We start from the raw sequence: 25178 nt of genomic DNA on the forward strand, positions 1-25178 counted from the left end.
TATAAGGTCTGGGATAGAATAACTGCACATATTGAGCAAAACTATATGGACAGTTCTTTTTCGAAAAGAGTAAATGCTTTATGTGAAACATGAAAAGTTCAATGAACTGAAAAATCTTGATCTTAGACTAATAATATTGACTAAGCGTGAGTGAGAGTCGAACTCACAGCTCTCCATCTCCGGTCAAGCCTTTTAGTTTAACTAATTACACTACTATGCCGTCTGATAAAGGAAATAGAAAAGCACCCATTGATTATTGTCTCCTGAAAGTTTGTGTATAAGTAGTTTACAGTGATTATTTACATTATATTTTTATCGTTGTCAGTTTTTTCGAAAATTGGAAAAAATGGCGTTACCCGAAAAGCAACGTCGCGTTTTTATTTTGCCCAAGCTCGTAAAAAATCTTCAACTCTCTCATCGGGACATCGGAAAACAACTCGGAATCGTGAAGTCAACGGTGAATCGTATGATTCGACGTTACTACGAAACTCTGAGCATCGAACGAAGAAATGCGGTCAGAATGGATATTCTATTAGTGATCAGGATCACAAGCGTGTCGTGAAAGCATTTAAGCGGAATCCCAATGGTTCGGTCAGAGATGTGACCAAAAAGTTGAATCTGTCCAAGTCTTTCATTCAAAGAGCCAAGAACCGGGAGAGCCGGCATACGTACAAAATGCAGAAGTCACCAAATCGTAACGAACGACAAAATATGGTGGGAAAGTCACAAACTCGAAAACTATACACCTAGATGCTGACGAAGCCTTACTGATGAGACTTACATCAAGGCAGACTTCCAGCTTCCGGGGCTATTGTTCTTCACCGCCTAGCACAAGTTTGATATTCCGGAGGAAATAACGAAGCACAAAGTTTCAAAGTTTGCCAAGAAATACATGATTTGGCAAGCAATCTACTCATACGGCGAACGGAGTGCGCCGTTCGTGACTTCCAGGACTTCAAGACGTGACTTCAAGAAGTGTCTACAGAAGCGTCTGCTTGCTCTGTTGAAACAACACGTGAGTCATACGATCGTCTGGCCGGAGCTTCGTGCCACTATTCAAAGGATGTCATGGAGGGATATGAAGCCCACGAGGTCACTTTTGTACCCAAGGACATAAGCTATTCGGTTAATGTATGAGAATACTGAGAAAATTGGTCAATATTTGGTTGTATAGAAATTGTAAACTAGTTTATAGCAAGTTACGGCTTCTACGAGATAGTTGCACGAAGTAATATTCTTTTGAAATTTAATTAATATGATGAGTTTGAATGAGTTTATGTTGTCTTGAATATGCAAATGTTAATTTGAGTTGCGATGTTTTAATTCTTTTGCTGCGTATGAAAGTAGTACATTACTCGGGGAGGGCGAGAAAAAAATAATAGCTCCAATAACTAAACAAAAGCTGGCTGGTAAACGGCTTGGTAATGCATACCATCGGTGCCTTGTGCACTGGGCATAAAATAGACCCCACAGAGGTTTACAGCTTCTTACCTAGCAACTCCTGCCCCTACCTCCTCGTGGTACCAGCCGGGATACGAGCAACCTCAGTGGAGATCGGGTAACCAACCCTGGTGGAAACCAAGGTCGTATGTTGACAGGGGAGGAGGGCTCCTTCGAGTTTCGTTGGCACTCCGGCGATACTGTGGGGTCGGTTGCGGGCTTTGCAAGCCTGAACCACTAAAAAAACCAAAGCAATGAACTCCGTAAATAATAATAATAATAACTCTAATCGGAACTAGTGATGTCCGTTAATCGTTCGAATAATTCAACTAATCGATTAACTATAAAAATATTCGAATAATTTTTAATCGAATACTGCCATCACGAGTACTTGAATTAATCGAATAGTTCAAAGGAAATATATGAATGCGAATAATCCCCGAATAATGGTCGCTAATCGTTCATAATCGTTCGATTAATCGAATTGATGAAAAAAATATTCGAATATTTCTAATCGAATACCACTAGCACGAATAGTTGAATTAATCGATTAGTGCAGACGACGTTCACCGATTAATCGGTAATCGAATAATTGAAAATTTCGGACATCACTAATTGGAACAATCGGCAAAGACCCAAGCGACGAAAACGGACTAACGATTGGAAATTAGGAACATGGAACTGTCGGTCTCTAAATTTCCTCGGAAGTACTCACGTGCTTTCTAAAGAAGAGCCGCAAGTTCGACATCGTAGCGCTGCAGGAGGTATGCTGGAAAGGAACGATGGTACGTACGTATAGAGAAGGTCATACCATGTACCAGAGCTGCGGCAATACACACGAGCTGGGCATAGCTTTTATAGTGATGGCCGAGATGCAGAAGTGGGTGATCGAGTGGTGGCCGATCAACCCCCGAATGTGCAGATTAAGAGTCATAATTAACGTGCACAGCCCTCACCTCGGAAGTACCGATGATGACAAAGACGCATTCTACGCGCAGTTGGAGCGTGAATACGACCGCTGCCCAAGCATGATGTCAAAATTATCATCGGGGACTGTAATGCTCAGGTTGGTCAGGAGGAGGAATTCAAACCGGTGATTGGACGGTTCAGCGTCCACCCGCAAACGAATAAAAACGGCCTAAGACTTGTCGACTTCGCCGCCTCCAAGAACATGGCCATACGTAGTACCTTCTTTCAGTATAACCTCTACAATCGGTACACCTGGAGATCACCCAACCAGACAGAATCACAAATCGACCACGTTCTGATAGATGGTCGACACTTTTCAGACATTATCGACGTCAGAACCTATCCGGGCGCTAACATTGATTCGGATCACTACCTAGTGATGGTAAGGATACGTCAAAAACTATCTGTTGTGAACAACATACGATACCGCCGCCCGCCACGGTATAATCTAGCGCAACTGAAGCAACCGGAGGTCGCCGAAAACTACGCATTATCTCTCGAAATCGCGCTGTCGGAAGAGGGTGAGCTGGATGAAGCCCCTCTTGAGGACTGTTGGAATGCCGTGAAAACAGCCATTAACAGCGTAGCGGAGAACGTCCTAGGCCATATGGCACCGAAACGACGTAACGAATGGTTTGACGAGGAATGCCAGCAGATATTGGATGAGAAGAACGCAGCGCGGTTACAAATGCTGCGTAGAGCCACCCGTCAGAATGTGGAGCGATACAAACAGAAGCGGAGGCACCAAACCCAAGGAGAAGAAGCGCCACCAAGAGGAGAAGGAGTGCGAAGAACTCGAACAGCTGTACCGCTTTCACGACACACGGAAGTTCTATCAGAGACTCAACGGATCTCGCAAAGGTTTCGTGTCGCGGGCCGAAATGTGCAGAGATAAAGTTAGAGGTATCTTAACTGATCGAAAGGTGGAAGCAGCACTACGATGAATACCTGAATGGCTTGCAGGCGGAAGACCATGATAACTGAGGAAGTGACCACATTGGTGCAGCAAGCGACGAAGATGTGCCAGCCCCATCGATAAGGGAAGTTCAAGAAGCATCCAGCTGAAGAACAACAAGGATGGCTGGCACAAGGAGGGAGCTGCTGAAGAACGGGAAAGGATGGCATTGGAGCGGAACTTATTAAAAAAGGCCCGGACAAGTTGGCCGGCTGTATGCATCAATTGATTGTCAAGATTTGGGATACGGAACGACTACCGGAGGAGTGAAAAGACGGGGTTATCTGCCCTGTCTACAAGAAAGGTGATAAGCTGGATTGTGAGAACTACCGAGCCATCACTATCCTGAATGCCGCCTACAAAGTGCTGTTCCAAGTCCTCTTTCATCGACTATCGCCAATAGCCAATAGATTTGTGGGAAGTTACCACGCCGGCTTCATGGAGAGTCGGTCTACAACGGACCAAATCTTCACCCTGCGGCAGATCCTCCAGAAGTGCCGCGAATTCCGAGTCCCCTCGCACCACCTGTTCATCGATTTCAAAGCCGCATATGATAGCATAAACCGACGAGAGCTTTGGAAAATTTTGGACGAAAACGGCTTTCCGGGTAAGCTTACTAGACTTATCATGGCTATGATGGATCCAGTGCTGTGTGAGAATCTCGGGTGGATTGTCGGACCCATTCGAATCTCGCAGTGGACTTCGACAAAGAGATGGTCTTTTCTGCCTGCTATTCAACATTGCGCTTGAAGGTGTTATAAGACGAGCGGCGATCGAAATGCGGGGCACGATTTTCAATAAATTCAGTCAATTTATCTGCTTTGCTGACGACGTGGATGCTGTCGGCAGAACATTTGAGGCGGTGGAAGATCAGTACACCAAACTGAAACGCGAAGCAGAGAAGCTTGGATTGAAGATAAATACGTCTAAAACGAAGTATATGCTGGCGGGCGGGAACGAGCGCGAAAGGGACCGCTTGTGCAGTACCGTGGTAATAGACGGTGGAAATGGACGTGGAAATCGAACAATTTGAGCCCAGGTACAAAGTGCGCACTGTACAAAACGCTAATTAGACCGGTTGTCCAGTACGGGCCCGAAACGTGGACACTGCTAGAAGAGGACCTACGAGCACTCGGAGTTATCGAACGGCGGGTGCTAAGAACCATCTTTGGCGGAGTGCAAGAGAACGGTGTGTGGAGGCGAAGAATGAACCACGAGCTCGCGCGTCTCTACGGCGAACCAAGTATTCAGAAAGTGGTTAAAGCTATGACATGTTGCTAGAATGCCGGACAACTATCCTGCAAAAATGGTTTTCGCATCAAATCCGGTAGGAACAAGACGAAGAGGGGCACAGCGAGCGAGGTGACAAGACCAGGTGGAGCGAGATCTGGCGAGCACTGGGTGCCCGCGGAATTGGAGATCAGTTACCATGGACCGAAACAGATGAAGAAATTATACTGCGCAGGCCTTGTCGTAAGACGTTAGGCCAATTAAGTAAGTAAGTAAGTAACTAAACAAAAGAGCAGGAACCAGTGTTTATTTTTCCATATTACTGAAAATCTAATACAAAACTTTTGTTCAGTACTTGAATTTTAGTTTAAGCCGAACCAATCATCAAAATTTGTCGAGCATAGCACATAAAGTAGGCATCCTAGTAGAAATAAACCAGCTTGATAATAGTGGAGTGCCGCAGATCACCTAAGAGAACCACAAACTTGACCTTCCTAAAATTTTGGTTTGAACATACATGCGACGCGATTAGTTACCTTATATTTTAAAATACCTATTCCAAATTCATGACACTTACTAGTTTAGAACTCGGTAATCACGAAATAGTATGAATATCAGGGTATTCCTCAGCTGATCTTGGTTCTCCAACAATAATGTGTTTACCTTTATATTAAGAATCTCAAACCGTTTCGATAACAACTCTTTGCCAATGGTGAAAGCTCGCAACTCTTTCACATATTTAATTCCTTCTGGCAGGGGTGATTCGATCACCTTGGCTCGTTGTTGAGTGCCGTCTCAGCCAGGCGGAATTTGGGGGAGTTGTGAATTGAACATTTGTAGAACTAGTGAGAACAAGTTGTTGTCTGCGGTTGTGCAGAAAGGAGTTGGGCTGTATCTTTTGGGTTCATAGTACTGTACGGCTGTTCACTCACCAACGAAGTAGTACCATTTGGGCATCGTAGCTACAAGGGATACTGCAGGACTTTGTTCGGCAGCATTGTAGATAGTAGCTAGTTCTGCAGGTGTTCCATATATTACTTTTTCGAGTTTTGTGTATTACGTATCTTTTTTCATCACCTACCAAGATACTTTCGAGCAAGTACAACACATATAAATGCTAAATTGTTTAGCAAGGTTGATAACTAAACGACGAATGTACCAGAAAGCTTTTGAAGAGTGTTAACTGCACATAGAAAATCCTTACCTAGCTTAATAAAAAAACAACATAACTTAACATGACTTGATTTGATGTTATGGTCGGGGCGACCATTGATCCTAATGATAATCAGAACATGCCAACAGTCAGAACCTACACTACGGGTACCTACACTACGGTATAAAACGACCAATTTGGAGCCCCAAAAGCACCGATAGCTGATATTCCGCAGTGTCCAATTTGTCGTATTTCTTCGGATCAAATTCGGTTTTTTTTAAGCAAATTAAATCAAAATGAAACACAATTTACAGCAAATGGATCCAAAAGTCTGATTGCAAGCACCCCAATTTTCGACGTCCGAAAATTATAGGTTAAGCATAATAATCGCCTGTGAGCAAGAATCAAAAACCTCAGTAGGTGAAAGAAAGTTGATCGAGACTAACGAGATAATTACATTAACTTTGCACTTATGAGGTATTTAGATATATAAACTCGTTGAACTGTAAAAAACCGGCTTATCACTAAAGAATGCAACATAATAATATGACATTTTTGTTTTTTCGCCCCTTCACATTTCGAACATTTTTGAAGAGGGGGGTGACATAAACTTTTGTATCAAATTTGTATAAGCCTTATTGTAAGAACGAAAAGCAGAATGTCCTCTTCGCTCAAGATTTCACCACCAGTACGTTAGTACAAATCAGTAACTGAAGCCAAAGATACTTTGCAGAAAAGTTATTTTTTCCGAAAAGTTAACCGACTATCAGCTCTAACGTTACGCAACTGTTAAGTTTAATTTTTAAATTTTCGAAATTCGGTAAACGTTTACGAAATTCCACTGTATATGTTATCCTAACCGTGAAAAGCGACAAAGCCGGTGTTGTAACAATTACCTTACCAACACAGGATTTAAAATCAAACCAATTTGAGATCTTAATCAAACAGCAATTGTACTCATGGTCTACGCTATCCATACTGCACGAACTAGCATAATTTTCATCCATAAAAACCCCTTCGCTCGAAGTCCCGTCTATAAATTTCAATAAAACTGTATTATAATCTATTTACTATTTTTCACGTTTTCAACATGTCCAACCATCTCAAAGATACCGTGACCTGCGCAGTTGGCATTCACGTAGCCAATTTCAGCCAAAAACGTGTCTGCAGGCACTCACATATTCCAGCCGCCATCGTCGGTTGGAACAGCCGAATGCGACTGTCAATTCCAATAATGTTCAATTCAATTTCCATGCCAGCAGCAATCATCTTGCTGAGTCAAAAAAAAATCATATAACACTATCGAGTGCTCTTGTGAACACCGATGGTGAGGTCTTTCAGCACTCTACTCTGGTTCGGTAGGTGGCTCGGGGGATTAACAATGCAGAATAAAAATAAAATATTAGAGTTTGCAACATTTTTTCCCTGATCATTCACAGCTTTGGAACACTGCAGCTACTTCTGTTATAGTTATTGTTATTATTAATGCCATCAAAATATCCGCAGAGGAAGGTTTTAGGGTACCAGCGAAGTATGTAAACCATAAAACAGAAACACGCGGAGCTCGCATACGAGTACCGCGAATCGTTGTATAATTATTCAAATCAATAAAATGGAATGAACTGGGTTTTAAAGGTTGCCTTTGAGAAGTAGAATCAAGTTTAATCAGATAATATTGCACATTCATGGGAAGAAGTGTGCTCCAGTGGTGGTGTTATGTTTTAAAATGACATACCTTGTATAAAGTGGAAAGATGTTTCCAGTGATCAAATAAATATATTTAGTAAGACTATTAGTGTCAATTTTATTGTGTTACTAACCAGGAAATTAATCCGTACACCAAGAAAGTGGCAAAGGCCATGGATAAATACATTATTACTCTATTTTTTTGGTATATCATTGATACTCAATTCTGGGTATCGCTACAGTAAACATTTCCTCTGGGTCTTTGAGTTTAAAAAAACTTACTATGACCAACTTGCCAAAAATATTAGTCCATCTGATTTAAAATTGAATTGATTAAGTTGAGTATAACGTCAAATTATAAATAAAATGCATTTTTTGTTCTTTTTAACATTTCATAGCCAACGTATGGTTAAAGGTAATAGTGAACAAATAATATTAGAACAAATATTTAAGTCGTAATTTGTTATTTTCATGGGCTACCGCGAAGACAAACATAGTATATTGATCTAGTATTGCTTGTTTTAAATGTGTTTTTTATTTCATAAAGTTGCATTTTTTAATACTTTTCTGTTTTTTCCATTATTCACAGGTTGCACAAAAGTTTATACCAAAAGTTCGCATCTAAAAGCTCATCAACGAATTCATACAGGTGAGTTTAACCTATAATTTTCAGAAGTTTCATGCAAAATTTAAATACAACCAAATCAGATAAAATTGGTTGGTTTTGTAGTCTAAGCTGTTTTAAAGATACTCGGATATTAAGTTGATAATACGATTCGTTATTACTCTAAAACTATTTTAAATCACACTTTAACATTTCATCCAATTTATTTAGCTTTTCAAATATTTTGCTTGTAACCACAAGATATCAAGATATGTATTGTATATATTACACGTGTCAACATAAGAAAAAATAATCACCACTCCTGGCTTTGATAATCTAAAAGAACGTTTCAATCGTAATTACTTTTTATCGTCAAATTATTCAAAACGGCCGTGCATCGCAGATTTATGCAGTTGAGTGTAAATTGTATCATCTGGCAAAATTATTCAACAAGCAAACTAAACTTGTTTGCTACCGAAGAAAGTTCACACAACAAGCTTTATTTCCCGTGCCTTTTTCATACGATGCCCAAACCTTTCAGGCTTCTATCAAAATTGGAAGTGCAATCACTGTCGAATCCATTCATTCGATCTGTCAATCACCGTGGCTACCTCGCAGTCATCAGGAAAGATTTACTTAGTGTGTGTGTGTGTGTGCATATAAGTACGTTGTGCGCTATATGACTTGATATGCCGACAGAAATGCAAAGTTCCTTTTTTGGTAGCGGTCGTGCATGACCAGGAAAAAAACTTCTGAAAGAAAAAAACAATTGCAACACCAACCGACAACTTTCACCTGTTGCGTGTATTATCGAATGAAGTGAAGTAATGCGGTGGCTAAGTTTCCAAAAAACGAAATTTATGAAGCGATGTGGTATTGTATTTTTTATGCGTCATTATTTTTTAAAAAGTCAGTCATATAAGAGCGTGTGCTGCCTGAACTGTTAGCATATATACAGCAGTTGTTTTAATTTTTCCTTTAACTTCTTTAGAAAATCTTTCTTTTGTATTGTTTTTATTCAACTTTCATTAAACCTAGACTCTCCATGATTGCTCTAACTAAAAAAACGATGTAAAATGTCAAACTGTGGATGTAGAAGAACGTTCCATTCATAATGGAAGCTTCATTGAGTTTTTGCTATAGGTACAACCCAAGTAGCAATTTGGGTTTTATTATTACTCTTACCAAAATTGGTCTTTAAGACCACCACAAGAGTCCAATAAACCATAAGAGTACTAATAAAACTATAAACACATTGTTGCTTGGGAAGTTGCGGCAGAAAAAAATGCGACATTTAAATCTTAATATTGGGTTAATGTTTATAACTAATAACTTATTTTTGTTGCAGTGATTTGTTTACGTTTACTTTCAAGTACTGCATCAGAACATAAGAAATTATTGTTTTATTGCATATTTGTGAAAATGTACGCCAAAGAAATGCTTACGGGTTTGCTACTCGATAAGAAGACGCCAAAGATTTGACTTGCCAAGTTGGTAGGATGTCATTTGGATGCCAGCCGGATGATGGGGTCCGTGATTTGCACGTACGCCAAACGTGATCAAATCGGTTCGTGTAAAGATTGCTAGCAACCCGGTACATTCCTTAACGAAACTGGCCAAGCTAGCGATAATAACCTAAATCCATGCGAAGAATCATCAAAAAAGACTCGCATCTTCCAAAGCAAGAGTGAAACGCCACTGGATTACGAGGCGGGTAAAGGAACAAGGAAAGAGTGACTCATTCGAAGATATTGCTTTGCTTTTGTTGATGCAGGGAAAATGATAATCCTTTTCTCCGACGAAAAACTGTTTAACATCGATGCTGTGTCCAACAGCCGCACATAATGGTTCATTTCACTGAAGAAACTAGAAGATGTTCCAGAGAAAATGACGTTTAAATTTCAAACCAAACATCCGGCTGGTGCCATAATATTTGGCTTAGTGGTGCCCAACGGTTTGAAACTGTCGCTTGTTTCCATTGATGCTGGTGTTAAAAAATACCGAAGTGTCTATCGACATTATAAAGGGCCAAGTGCTTCCCTGGATGAAGACCGACTTTTCTAAGGATTAATTCATCGGAAATACCTCCGGTAATCATGGATGGCCAGCCGATCCAATTTGCTGCTAGTGCGATGAACTTAGGGTATCTCTTTCGTGAAGATCTTTCCTGGGATAGCATGATTAATCAGCAATGTGGTAAGATATATGCTGCTCTGCGAACATTGCGTTGCACCACTGCTGCAGCACCGACTGCTACCAAGATGAAATTATTCAAGGCGCTAATCTTGCCGCATCTACTTTTCGGTGATGTAGTGCATGTAAAACCAAGCGCCGCTGCCATGAATAAACTGCACGTGGCATTGAACAGTTGTGTACGATATGTATACGGCTTAAATCGCTACTCTTCCGTCACCCATCTACAGCGAAACCTCCTCGGATGTCCTTTGGACCGGCTCTTCATTCATCGTTCGTGTCTGTTTTTGCACAAGCTCATCATCTCGCAATATCCTGCACCGCTTTACCAGAAGTTAAGTTTTCTTCGAGGACAACGGCATCAAAATTTAGTAGTTCCTGCGCACACTACCTCTGGTTACTCTAACTCGCTGTTTGTATTTGGTGTGGTTAAATGGAATATTCTTCCTAGATCAATAAAGCAAATACCGTCAGAAGCATTTTTTAAGAGGGGCTCTCTAGATTATTGGAACCGACATTAGCTTATTACAAACAAATACAAATTAGTTTATTAGTATTAGATATAATAATAGAAAACTGTACAATACTGATATAGTAAGATCGGAGATAGTAGATTTAAAAAAGGCTTGCCTTACGCTATCGGACAATAAATGAATTGAATTGAATTGAATTGAACGTGGGTGACCAAGTGGTGTTGGTGCCGAGGTGGAGTTAGAGGGGGACTATATGAAGCAGGAATTTATATACCTTGGTACACTCGTGATACGTGCTAACGATGTAAGCCGCGAAGTAAAACGACGAGTTGCAGCCGCGAACCAGGCTTTCTACGGTTTACGTAGCCAGCTGAAGTCACGTAGTTTGCAGATTCGCACAAAACTGGCGTTCTACAGAACACTAATCCTCCCGGTGGCTCTTTACGGATACGAATCATGGACGCTAAAGGAAGCTGATCGGTTTTGAGCGTAAAATTCTGCAATCTATACTTGGTGGCAAAATGGAAAATGGAGTGTGGCGCAGACGCATAAAGCACGAGCTGTTCCAAGTATACAAATATGCTGATATAGTGAAGGTAGTGCAATGTGGCAGGCTGCGGTGGGTGGGCACGTGGCCAGAATGCCCGACGAAAGAGTAGCCAAAACTATTTGCAGCAGAGAACTCCGAGGTCGTGGGTGTGTGCTGTCGAAGACGATGCACGTTCAGCTGGTGTTCGTGGGGATTGGAGAACGGCAGCCCAGGACCGACGGTACTGGAGGACCATAATTCGTTCGGCGCAGGATCGGTAACGAACCGTTGCCACTAAAGTAAAGTAAGCATGTTGATAGTGTAGAAACCACCACTTGTGATAGAAATAGAGCCCACAATAACCGTGTGTTACATAATTATTGCATTCTTTGTATCTGCTTGCATCAAAATTCACATAATCTTTCACTAAAAAAGTATGTAGACGAAATGTAGGGAAATATCTTCTTGGTTGGATCACATTTCAGCATTTGCCTACATATAACTTCCGTTTCAAAAGAAATTTTGACAATTTACATATATTATTGCAAAGGTCTAAGAATCATCAATTGCTTGAAAAGTGATAAAGTTATAATTTACGTAAAGAGAAAAAATGGTCTCAAATTCGGGCAATATTGTAAAGGTTGAACCGCCACTGAAAATTAAAGCAATATGTATTGAAGTAATACATGTTATTAAATGATAAATTACTCCTTGAGCGCGAGTTCACTGCACCAGAGAAAATTTTTGTTTAGGGTTTTAGCTGCTGAACTCAGAACATATGTTTTGTAATACAGTATTAAGGAAAGTTAGTTGTCTCAAAGACTTATAACACGAAATAGCGTAATGTCGTTAGCGTCGGGCTTTCACGATTTCACAGTTTTAGTAACTCGTTCTATCTATGTACATTGTACATGCATTGTAAAACTTCTTACTGTGACAGCTCTTTTCACAATATTGTGAGTTTTGATTGTGTATTCGAAATACGCGTACTGAATTCAATGGCTACTCTGATTCATAAAATGTAATTATCGAGACAAATATTGGAAATGTATTAAGCATGTTGTGCTTCATACGAAGATAGAAGACCGTAGAAAAATACCGTCCAGTAAGGTGTTTGGGTAGGGTAAGGCGAAATACTACATAAGCCTGCATTATAATAGTCGAACCACTTGTGTAGTCATAGTTGGGCCACCATAGTTTTAAGCGCAGAAGCGCAACATTTGCTAAAGAACGTCAATCACGTGGAATTTGTTGAAATAAAGCTTAATTAATACTTAAAGTAGCAGTATACTTCGGAAAAGGCGTTGCACAGTGGTTTGATTGCTCGGAATCGTGAACTTTTTTAATAACTCTTTTCATAGTGTTTTTTCAATATGACGTCTTCGGAAGAATTTCTGTATATCAATAGACGCAACGACTGGTGGTTAGTATTAGTTCTCAAAGACTAATAACTCAAACACAGGTGGCGCCATAATTTAACTTTCTAATTTGATGATATAGGGCTATAGTATGTTCTAGAAAGTTTTAGATAATCTTATTATGAAGCTTTTTCCTAAGTATCACAGTTTTTGAGATATTAGGCGTCTTTCATGACGGACCCCCTAAAATCGGGGTTTTCACTGTAGCTTCAAAACTACTTGATTTAGGGAAAAATAATGTTCTGCAAACATTTGCATTTGCATGAAAAGAGTTATTAAAAAAGTTCACGATTCCAGGGCAATCAAACCACTACGCGCTCGTAGTAACTGCTAGTAAAGAGTAGCATTATCGTTACAATAAACAGTTATTATTTATTAAGTACAGTCCATATAAACACTGAAGAAAATTGTAACTAGTACTCATTATGGTTTTTAACCTAGGACTTGAAATTTGAACTTTTGTTACGGATACCGCATTTATTCGGAGATTATGCATACAATGCTGATCCACCACACCCCTTACGCATCAGTACTGAACAAACTTACGCACCGACCTAATGTTCAAGTTTTGTATGATTTTGCTCAAATCAGGGATCTAGAAATAAAGCTTATTGAAACTGACGGCAAGCAAATTATAGGTTTACGCTTCATGATCAAAACTAGGCCTGGTTTGTATCAATTATTTGGAGTTTGGCTGCGGGAACAGCTAGCGTATAACTAGTCGTAACATATTGGCTTACAGAGACGGTGGCATGACGGGTAGAAGACAGTATATCCACTTTAGATTGAAGAGCGCTATTTGACATGGTAGCCAAAGGGCTCTCCTCGGCGTCGTTGTCGTCGTCATCGCATATGACTATCAAGGCCTCTTGGCAAGCGCGTTCCACCGGCCAGTTGTCAGTCCAGAGTGTCAGAGAGAAGTTAAACAGGGCTGTGTTGTTAGCCGTTCACGTCCACTCATTCAGTCACTAACCACGGCAGCTTGCTAAGCAAACCAGCTAAATGTTCCTGTCACGCTCATGGACTGTGATTGTTAGTCAATTCAATGCGGGTTCGTTGTTAAAAGTTTGCTGCACGTCCCGCTGACCCAGATCCCATTTTGACGCCTGTCGGTACCCCAAAGTTTCCATATGTGTTATGAGTTTTGCTTCAATGGGATTATTGGTCGATATAAGAAATATTTGAAAGTGAGAGTTTATCAAGCTTATACATTTACATTATTTTACTGAAATACTTGTCGTACAGTGAATTTCGATCAACATCTATGAATGATTCTTAGTTTTTATCTTCTGAAAATTACTTTGTTATGTCGTCAAGGTTCAACTTTAGTCAGCGGCTCTGCACTAAACTATATTCAAGAAACTTGTTTATTAATCGGATTCCTCCTCAACGATCGCGAGCATAAATAATGAATAAACAGGAGTTAAAATATTCAAAGCACTTCAAAATTGGTGACTAGGTTATCCCGCAGTGTGGCATGCGAATTGCCAAAACGAACAAAATTCCAACAACAACGAGAGCCAACTAATCCAATCACTTACAGAGCGGCAAGATACTTTAAAACATAACGAGCCCGCACATGCAGTAGATGGTCCAGCATGCGATTTAGTCTGGCAAACGTGAAAAAGAAAAGATCAACACAACCATTTCTTCAATGGAACCATCCCCTCTCTCGTGTGCTGGCAGCGATCGTCTTTTCACTGACCATTTTCCATACTAGTTCTGTATATTCGTTGAAGTTCTTCTCGTTCGTTGAATGGACTTAAGAAAAACTCTAGATCTATGCTATCTCTGTGGTCAGCAGGCGCGGCTATGCAAGTTTTGCCGTGATCGTTGACGAAGCACGAAAACTACAACACCAAAGTAAAAACATGTTTCAAGACCGAGGGGTGTGGAGCCAGGAAAGGCGCAAAACAGGAAATGTTGTACAAATTCATTCATTCTTCTCTCCATTCATTAAATCTTCTTGTTCGTTTCTGTTTTCGATTGGATACTTGGGCATCTCGTATCCAACTTTTATCGTCTACCTTCACAACCTTTTAACGCTCCAGGTTGCTTGTTGCAGATCCACTTGTACCAATGATGCGGTAAATCCCTCAACATGTTCCCGCCAAGTGGTACTTTAGCAGAAAAAAAAGCTTATCCATTGTGCGATACTTTTTCCGACCGACGTCGATCCGGTGCTTATCTTTGTTGACTGGCTGACATTTTGACCTCAAACTTGTACGGATGATTTTAAGGTTGTTTTGAACACGTTGTTGCGAACGTAATGTTCTTTCTGCAGGAAAGGTGGGCGTGATTTTATAAATTTGTTATTCAGATTTCACGTTCGGTTCGGCCCTCGCCTGAACCATTGTCAGTGAACGCAGCTGGGTGCATCATCTTTCGGTTTTACCGGGTGAGAAACTTGGCTTTAAAATACTAAGCTGCGGAAATTTGATGACGGACGGATACAGATGATCACATTCGATTCATCTAATATTATGACCTAAATAATCTTCATTTATAGATTTAGCGTCATATTTATTCAAAGTATTGCGATTTCATAGACTTACAGATATTGAAAAATAAGAAACTTTTATAAAGCTTCTAATCATTAAATCAAAATAAAAGGCTGCGTTTGAATTCAGTAATCTATTTTTATCTATGTAAAGAGTTCATGTAACCTTACATACTTACCCGAGCAGGAGCGAAGAGCAAAATAATATAAAAACAATATCAAACTGTGTAAAATACTATATTTTGTTATTGAATAGATATGGAGATACATTGATAACACATTTTGATTTTGAGTAGATATTTAAAACAGTGGATATAAGATGAGTTTCATAACTGATTTTGTTATCATATCTTATTTTGACCTTAAAAGGGCATTCGATATATTTCATTTTTTTTTAATGATTAAAGAAATTTTATAAAACAATTTTTTAACATTTCATATGCTACTACATTTGTTATTCAATACCTTAATAATACTAAAATATGTTATTCTAAACTCTGAATACGGTCATTTTATTGCTTTGTTATTCAAATAACACAAGTAGTTATTCTTTTGGCCTTCAAGGAGCAAAATTTTGATATTATTTTTTGTTATTTCACCAACTATGTCAGCCTAAACAAGACCAAATTTTGGTATGAGTTATTCGATTTCCATAACACATTTTGATATTATTTTGCTCTTCGCTCCTGCTCGGGTAGGTTTTCCAAAACTGGTGTAGACTAACTTTTAAAAGGGCTAAATTTTTATACCTCGAAAATATATAACTCAATAGGACCTACAAAAAATGATATAAGAATGACTTTTAGAAAATATTCAGAATTTTTATTAAAAAAATTACTGAAAAAAATAAAAAGCACACAAATAAAAAAAAAAATTCAAAAATTAAAAATCAATTTTCTAAAATAGGCCATCTCAGAAATTGATAATTTTTTTAAAAAGATTGATAATTCTATGGCCTACAAGGTCATATTTAAGGGAAAAAAGTTTTTCTAACTTAAACTTTTGCCTATTTATATCTTTTTTTCAGTATGGATATGAAAAAGCTTTTGTATGAAAAACTTTTTTCTCTTAAATATAACCATTTTGCGATGTATGGAAGATTATTAATATGTGGCTTATATTAATAATCTTCAAAAAAATCATTCAATTTCTGAGATGGCCATTTATGGAAAATCGATTTTTAGTGTGTAAAATACTTTTTTTAGTGTAGAAAAAGATATTTAGTTTTTCAGTATTTTTTATGAAAATTCAGAATATTTTTTAAGAGATCTAGTTCTTCAATAAAGCTTCGTACGCTTTTTAGATGTTCTAAGAAATTGGTAATCGAGTTAAATTGCACATTTTCGTCGAAGATAGTAGAAATCTATCTTTTTTCCTTAAGGAGCTATCCCTTGTTTCTTTTATTTATACATGTTCACCTACGGTTGCCTTCATAATATTTTTTTTTAGATTTTCCACAGTCTTCTACCCTAAGTTGTACATGGTGGAATACAGCATAAATTAACTCACAAAAAACATAGCTGCTCTCCCCCTCTTAAAGAGTACATATAAAAATAAAAACGCCAGTGATAGTTTCTAAAGGGAAAAAGATAGTGCTCTACTATTTTCGACAAAAATGTGCAATTTAATTAATTAGATTACCAATTTCTTAGAACATTTGTAAGCCATACGAAGGGTTATTAAAGAGCTAGATCGAAAAAAAAATTTTTAAGGGTGTCCCTAAGAGTTTGGTTCTATAACTTTTTTCATGTAAGAAATATAAATCTTAAGTATGCAACAAAGTTTCTTAAAATTAGTTTTTCTACAAATTTTCTGTAGACAGCAACCATTTCTGACTTAAAATAGAGAAAATATTTTTTGTATCTGCTTGAGGACACCCTAATGTCCGAATATTTTTTCACCACTAGAAAGTGCTTTTTAAATGAAGAAACTTTTCTGAAGCAACTATTATGCTATGTCTTAAGGTTTCGTTGCTATTACTTATGTCTCACTTTCTTAGCATCCCTCCCACAGTGCGACGTAATTTGTGAACAACCCCACAATTACGTAGGCGAAATAGTGAAAGACAAATTAACAACACATTTTTGGAGTATCCCTTATGTACAGAGGGCAGCAACAGCGATAATTAACGAATATTAAATGAACAGATTTTTCGTGACGTTACAACGGAGCTACGACCCTCTCTGTGCAAAGCAGAGCGTTGTGACGTCACGAAAAGTAAAAGCTGTTTAAAAATTAACTTCACTAACTATCGGAATTCTGAAAACGGCAAGTTGTTCAGTACTCATCTCTTATCAAATCATAGAAGAAAATCTTTAGATAAAATTTGAAAGAGAGCAGAATTTTCATGTTTTTTAACAGAAGAACCAAAAGACGTATTTCTGGCGCGTTGTAACGTCACGCTACATATTTGCTTTCCAAAACAATCTGGGCAAAGCAAATGCTATTAATTTTTCCACTTTTAATAGGAAATTTTATGCTCTTTCCAAATATATAATAATATTTGGGGGTTTCTCAACGATTTTCCCAGCTAAAACATAAATACTGTGCAAAGAAAAGTCAAAACGTTGTAACGTCACGGCGGAATGTGTCCAATGTAATAATGAGGAAAATTCAAAACAAAAGTTGCGCAACAATTGAGCGTGAGGTGTGCAATAATAAGATTTGAAGGTTATTTTAGTGTGCAATAATTGGGTGCAGAGTTGCTGTGCAAAAAACGTATATGGAAATGGCGATGGAAACGGAAACTAATTTTATACTTAACTATAAATTATATATGGGTCATTCCACGCGAAGTGTCCGAGCCCCGTGTAATCGACCTACACGAATTTAAACCAAATTTTGCCAGATTTCCATTTTTAAGGAAAATACCCTTTTTTGTCAAAACCTTCTATTTTCTTTGGTTATATCTCCGGCAATATTAAGTTTAGAAAGACACTATTTTCACATTTCCAAAGAAAATTACCCAAGGAATTTGAAAAAAATATTATTTTTAAGCACCAGTGCTGCCAAATATTTTTAAATTCAATTTGAAAACTAAATTTACATTTTTCTCTCAATGAGGGATAATTTTAACTCAAGAATTTCAACTTCATCGTGTTTCGCAGATTTTTTTACATAAGAATCACTCATGGCCCCGAGGTATTCTTTGCCGATCCAGAGATACAGCGGAAGTAAAAAAACACACATCCACACACCCACACACCCACACACCCACACACACCCACACCCACACCCCCACACACACCCACACCCACACCCCCACACACACCCACACCCACACCCCCACACACACCCACACCCACACCCCCACACACACCCACACCCACACCCCCACACACACACACCCACACCCACACACACACACACCCACACACACACACACACACACACACACACACACACACACACACACACACACACACACACACACACACACACACACCCACACACACACACACACACACACACACACACACACACACCCACACACACACACACACACACACACACACACACACACACACACACACACACACACACACACACACACCCACACACACACACACACACACACACACACACACACACACACACACACACACACACACACACACACACACACACACACACACACACACACACACACACACACACACACACACACACACACACACACACACACACACACACACACACACACACACACACACACACACACACACACACACACACACACACACACACACACACACACACACACACACACACACACACACACACACACACACACACACACACACACACACACACACACACACACACACACACACACACACACACACACATTGCTCAGTTCATCGAATTTTTCAAAATTGGTCTAGACTGACTTTTAGAAAGGGTTCAATTTTTTTCTCTTTTATTTTAATAAAAAATATGATGCGAAAACCATAGGGCCTACAAAAAAGCATCTACATTTTTGAGGTATTTTTGAGTACAAAGAGAATACGGATTATTAGATTGTTCGAATTTGTACTTTTCTGCGAAAGCGAAAAAGTACACCTTTTTCGTGACGTTACAACGCAACAAATGGCCCTAATTCATCCACTTGAAATACAAAATAACTGCAAAATTACACCCAAACTATTTTTGGAATGGATTCTGCATATATTCCTTTGTAAGTTGGTCGAAAACAAATGATATTATGAAATTTTTTAGCGCACTGTAGCAGTATTTTTAAAAATATCGCGAAAAATCATTTATTTCTTGTAAATTTCATTTATTTTCGATACACGTTTTATATAACTTCCGAAAATGCTAGAATATCAGTCATGGCAGTTTTGAAAGGTTCAAACATCGCCCAATCATGAAAAAATATTCAACAATGCTAAAAGCAACTTTTATAAAATGTCTGGTTGGTATACCGGCCCGCGGAATGGGTCATTGGTATTTACTTGTGGACAAAGCATATACATATACATACTTTAGAATTACCTTAGCATCCAATATGGACCTGGAAACTTCGCAATAAACGGTGAAAAACGGGTAAAATCGCGATACGGAAAACAACGGTTCCCACCGCTTGCGTTGATAAACAAAAGGCAACACTGCAGAGAAGTGAACTGTCAAATGCGCGTTGTAGACAAATAGGGGTTAGCACAAGAAAAACAGGTGTGCAATAAAATTGGAAGGAATGTCATACGTCGTTCCAATTATTGAACTCATTAATTCATCGGCAATTTGTGTTATAAATACCCACCAATTTTATACACTTATTGAGTATAGTAGGTTTCTATCAATGTTACGAAATCCACAGAATATGTTTATTTGCATCTAACGCTCGGCGAAAGTTTATTTTGTAAATCAACTTTCTCAATAATTTTGACAAGAAAATCGTTTGGTGAAGGCGAAATTGGGACATATGTAAGAAAATTTACTATTACGCTTAAAAAGCACGTTGATTTACAAGAAAAAATCGAAATATTCGATGGATAATGAAATATGAAATTGTATAGTCGATGTTGTTGTCAAATTACATTAAGGCCATTGCAAATCATATTTAAAGTTTTTGTCACGCCCCCCCCCCCCTTCGAAATTGGCTTCAAAAATCAGGGGACAAAAAAAATAATTTGTAGGATATGAGTCAAATTTCTTTTTATAAAATCAATTGTCTGTGGTCTCTACAGTCTGAAAAACTCGAAAAATGAGTCTCCGAGTTGAATTAACGTTTCTAGCACGAAACAGAAATGGAAATTCGAACAATGGAATTTCCGAAAATCGTCCAAAAAAATTTTCCTTCGTTTTTGTCTTTTTTCGTATATTTTTGCATAGAAAATAATAACGTATATATTATAAGCAAGAATAGATTCGGTTTTTAACGTTTAAACCTTAAATAAATATTCTTAAAATCCATGTTTTTTTGCTCGATTAAAAAATTCACTTTGTTTTTTTTTTCGCCCCCCCCCCCTTCAGTTGCCGAACACCAGAAGGACAAAAACTTTATAAAATATTTGTAATGGCCTAACATAATAAACCGTCGAGAAAAGGTGCAAATACTACGAAGTGTGCTATAATTGGGTGGTGTGCAATAATTGGCAAATTACTCTACTCCTATTAATCGAGGGGAAGTCCAATCGGCACCAAACCTAGAGATTTTACTTTCTCACCTAAAACGAACAATTTTTTGGAAACCATCACGATACCAGCTAGTTTCAATAAAATATTTGCTTCTGATTGTGTTTTAGAATTACCTGCTTTAATTTGTGCATATCAGAACGAAAAAGTACTGTTGAGAATGCATTTCAATAATGTTTAAAAAATGACTTGATAAGATGGTTTAATTAGATGTTCTTACAAACTCTTGAAATTCGGAGCAATATATCATAACAAGCAAAAGGGTTTACGATAAAAATATTAAAGATAAATCATTTGTCTATATTTGCTTAATAAAATATCCACATGAACTTTGGGTCAAATACTCAAACGCTAAAATATTTGAAGTTTTAGAAAATTGATTTCCTCACATAACAAATAAAACTAAAAGGTGCTTTATTTGAAAAATTTCCACACATGGGGAATGGGAGAGTCAGGCAAAAAAAATAGCTAACGTGGTAACGTAAAACCGTTACCTAAATTGAATAAAAGTTAACGTTATTTACACACCTATGAACCACTCTAATATTTATTCCCGCACCTACTTTTATTAACTGCGAAAAGTATTCAACCCTATGCTTGGATGGAACAATGTATTTTTAATTGCGTATATTCTTCAACCGAACTTTAATATCGTCGATCTAAGAATGCGCTGTTAGCGTGTATGACTTATTAACAGTAATTGTTCGTTTACTGAGCACAAAACTTTCTGTGATTTATTTTACTCTTCGTTCCCATGTTGAGTTGCAGAACTGCACAATTATAGCATCATAATAACGACATTACCTTTACCGATCAGAAACGCCACCGGCTGGCAGAATAAATATACTCTCCAGCCAACACTGATCGCAAAAATTAGATATCGTTTAACTAGCAGAAAATGATGAGTTTTCTTCCCGCTTTGGGTAATACTCCCTATCACTCGCCATCATTCAGGTACTCGCTGGTAGCCGCCGTCGTCGTCGTCGTCTGTGATTGCCAAGCCATCATTGCGATAGGACAAACTCTAGTTTGCGTGGGTGGTTTAATTTTCGAATTAAATGAGCAATGACGATCGGTTTCTTGGTTGCTCTATGCGACCCTTATTCAACTGACGCTGAGTCACTCGATCGTTATCTATGACAACGACGAGGGAGGTAGCAGCAGTAACCACACAGCCTTCAGGCATAGGATTAATACTGATTTTTCCTGTCTATTTTATGGTCACCAGGGATTAAACATTGATCACATAATAGTGTCCTGAAGTCATCGTTGGGTAAATTGTGCAGCGTAGCTAGACAACAAAACTTAACGAAATGATATCATACTGTGAACGTAAATTCAGTTTGCACTGATCTCGTAGAAAAAAAACAAAACTCAATTAAAACATTGCTCCAAAAAGTTTACGATGAGTATGGCTTAGTTGTTATATCAATTTTGAAAAGTACTCTGCATCACACGATTTTTTTTCGTGTTGAAACTTAAACCACATAATTTACAAAGGTAAAGTCTGGATAAATTTAAGTTTGGGCGCATAGAACGAACATAGAACTCGGGATCGGGACTGAAATGTCACAGAAAAACCCATAAATGAATGGATTGCAACATTCTTATTTAGCTTTAAGTGTTACATTGTTGCATTGCTCTAGTTTTGATAAAATCTCGATTTTTTCTTAATAGAACTCATCATCATACCCTACACAGTTGAAGATGCGACCGAATCAGCATGTTTCTTTCACTTTGATCGCATTTCTTTAGCACTATTGACTGGCCCCCGCTTCGCCGAAGTCGTTGTTTGAAAATTGCTAAAAAAAATTTCAATAACGAAAACAAAAATAAAGTTACTTTATAGCGATGCACATTTGGTACTGGTACATTTGGTATGTATTATTAAAATCATGCAACAGTTACACTATTGGCATAAGTATAGTTGTTATGCATTGAGATCCTCATTAAATATTTTTTGGCTATCTATTACAGACTTTACATATATACATCTGACAGCTATTCTAAACCAAACAAATCAAATAAACATATTATTTAGAATATCCGAATAACTCCATTCAGTTTCATATAATTCATAATAACACTGTTTCATATTTCCTTCTTTTCACCTCGTTTCTAAACGCATACCAGGTCTGCCTACAAATACAAATCGAACATTTCTAAGGATTAGCCATGTTTATGGACATATCAATTAATTATCAATAAATTTATGAGCTATTAAAAAATAGATAAGGTGGCGTTGCTAAGTATCGTTTTTATATAGGTGTATGGTGGACTATGCTGTAAATGCAATAGATCGGTACCTACCCTTCGCCGTATCTGCCGCTCTTTGCAATAATGGAAAGCCATAGAATCAGGAATACTTTTCTTCTTATTCTTATTCTTATTATTATTAATACCATCACAGCCACAATTAAGGATTCCTGGAAATAATTTTAATTATTTCTATTTATAGAGATATTTCAAATTATTTTCTTGTCTGTATTAACATTTGCATAATATCAGTGATATATTGCAAATGTTTAATCGGCCAGGCCAACTGTGAAGTATTGCCGCGAAGACAATTTACGAAATGAATCTTGTGTGAATAAGTTATTCAAACATAGATGCATTTCAAAATCAACAGGGGAAGAAGAAACGGGGACGTCTCGTACCAACCGTTTCTGATTAATTGTAGCTTTGTTTCGTTGGGAGTATCTTTGCTAATAAAGGTTAAGTGATACTCCGGACCCTCGGGGATGAACTTATGGTTTTTAGACCAAAAGCCAGGCTACAATAGGCCAAGGTTATAGCGCCTTATTTCGCTCTCTGAAAATAGATTAAACTAACCAACTACCAACAGTATTAACATAAATTATTTTATAAAAAGGTCAAATTTTCAAAAATAACCAAATAAACAAGAGGAAATGATTTACTTCCCGGTTTGTGCTGTGATTTGAACCGCCAGATAGATTACTTCTGGATGGCACTGATCCCAGTTCCTCTTGGGCTCGATATTAAACATTTTTCTGCTGCTTCGAATTACCCCGTAGCAGTCGCACCATCAGTCTTCAATGAGGTCTTGTTGCCTTTCTACTGCCACCGTTGGATGAACTCGGCACCTGCCGCTTAAGCAAGAGATTCAAATTCAACCAATTCGACAGCGACTTCAAATTTTTCGATTTGTTCTGAGTTGGCTCCAATTCTAGATTGTTGCATCCTGCCAAACGCCGGCTTTGACCGCCGGAGATATTTAACTTGCACAGCTCTATCCATAGTTACAAAAGTCAAAGCACATCGGACTCTCATCCTCCGACTTCCGGTCCTTCTCACTTGCTCCAAGATTCAATCGGGAATTATCAACCGGAACTGACGAAATGGTTGGAAATCTTAGCTTACAAGTATCGACAGAATCCACATTACACTATTTTTCACTTCAAATGGTCCAGCCACGCAAAACTTGAGACTAAATTACACATCGACAGCCAATTAGCAGAAAGTTTTCCAGATTTCAAAAGGAAAAATGCACTGTACTTTTACTTTTTTTCGATGGGCTGATTTCACAAGGTTTCTGACGAATTCGTTAGTTAAATTGTATGTTGAAATCGAAGTTAAATGTTTTAATTTAAAAACGAAAAATTCGCGACGTAAAAATTTTCACGTCCGTCCGCGCTCGCGGGTTACTGTGATCTTCGAAAGCCATAGAATCAGGAATACTTTTATTAAAAAATTTAATTTTTATTTTCGACAAAAATTTCCTTTGGAAATTCTACTATGTATTGGAATTTATAAATCAATTACACCTCAAAATATTGTTAAAACGAGTTTTTTTTTATTGAAACGAGCTTCTTCTCTTTTGGATTGGTTTTCGCTGCTATCTCATACAACATGACACAACCCGTTTAAATAGAAAATTTCCATAATACAAAAGGAAGTCCTTTTCTATGTGATTTAGCTGAAAAGAATCTGTGCATACATTTATTTTGAAAACAGTATCTACATGAAAAGAAAAAAACTATACTTTTTAACAACCATACTTATGTGGTATTGTCTACTTCCAACACATTTTATTTAAGTCGTAAGAGCTGTCTTCTTTGAACTTCTTTTGGTCTAGTGTATGTTACTACCGGTGTCTATCGTCTGCCAGTCAAAAGCAAACGACAAGACCGCAAGAAACGGTCTGTCGCTATATCGCGTTAAAGTCTTTTTTTTTTTTGTCAAAATAAAGCAAACTACAAGTGGTGGCTCCCGGTGTAAATTTAAGCCGACGTCCGAAGATCTAAGCGTGAGAAAACAAACAACTGCGTAGGTCTTACGTATTGGACACTATGGTTTGGGATTCGACCGCCAGCGGTAGCAGTAGAGAACGCACAGCTTAACTTTATTCAAAGGGAAGCGAGAGGTAATGAGGC

General features: G+C 38.1%; 1 protein-coding gene across 1 annotated transcript in view; it reads left to right on the forward strand.

Annotated features, from left to right (window-relative positions):
• Window positions 1–25178, forward strand: part of LOC128737399 (dendritic arbor reduction protein 1-like) — a 144503-nt gene that overhangs the window by 85142 nt on the left and 34183 nt on the right. The window contains exon 5 of the mRNA XM_053832028.1: window positions 8023–8082. Coding sequence (XP_053688003.1) covers window positions 8023–8082 — 60 coding nt within the window. The remainder of the gene's footprint in view (window positions 1–8022; window positions 8083–25178) is intronic.

The sequence above is a fragment of the Sabethes cyaneus genome, chromosome 2 (genome assembly GCF_943734655.1).
Source record: "Sabethes cyaneus chromosome 2, idSabCyanKW18_F2, whole genome shotgun sequence".
Classification (NCBI taxonomy): domain Eukaryota; kingdom Metazoa; phylum Arthropoda; class Insecta; order Diptera; family Culicidae; genus Sabethes; species Sabethes cyaneus.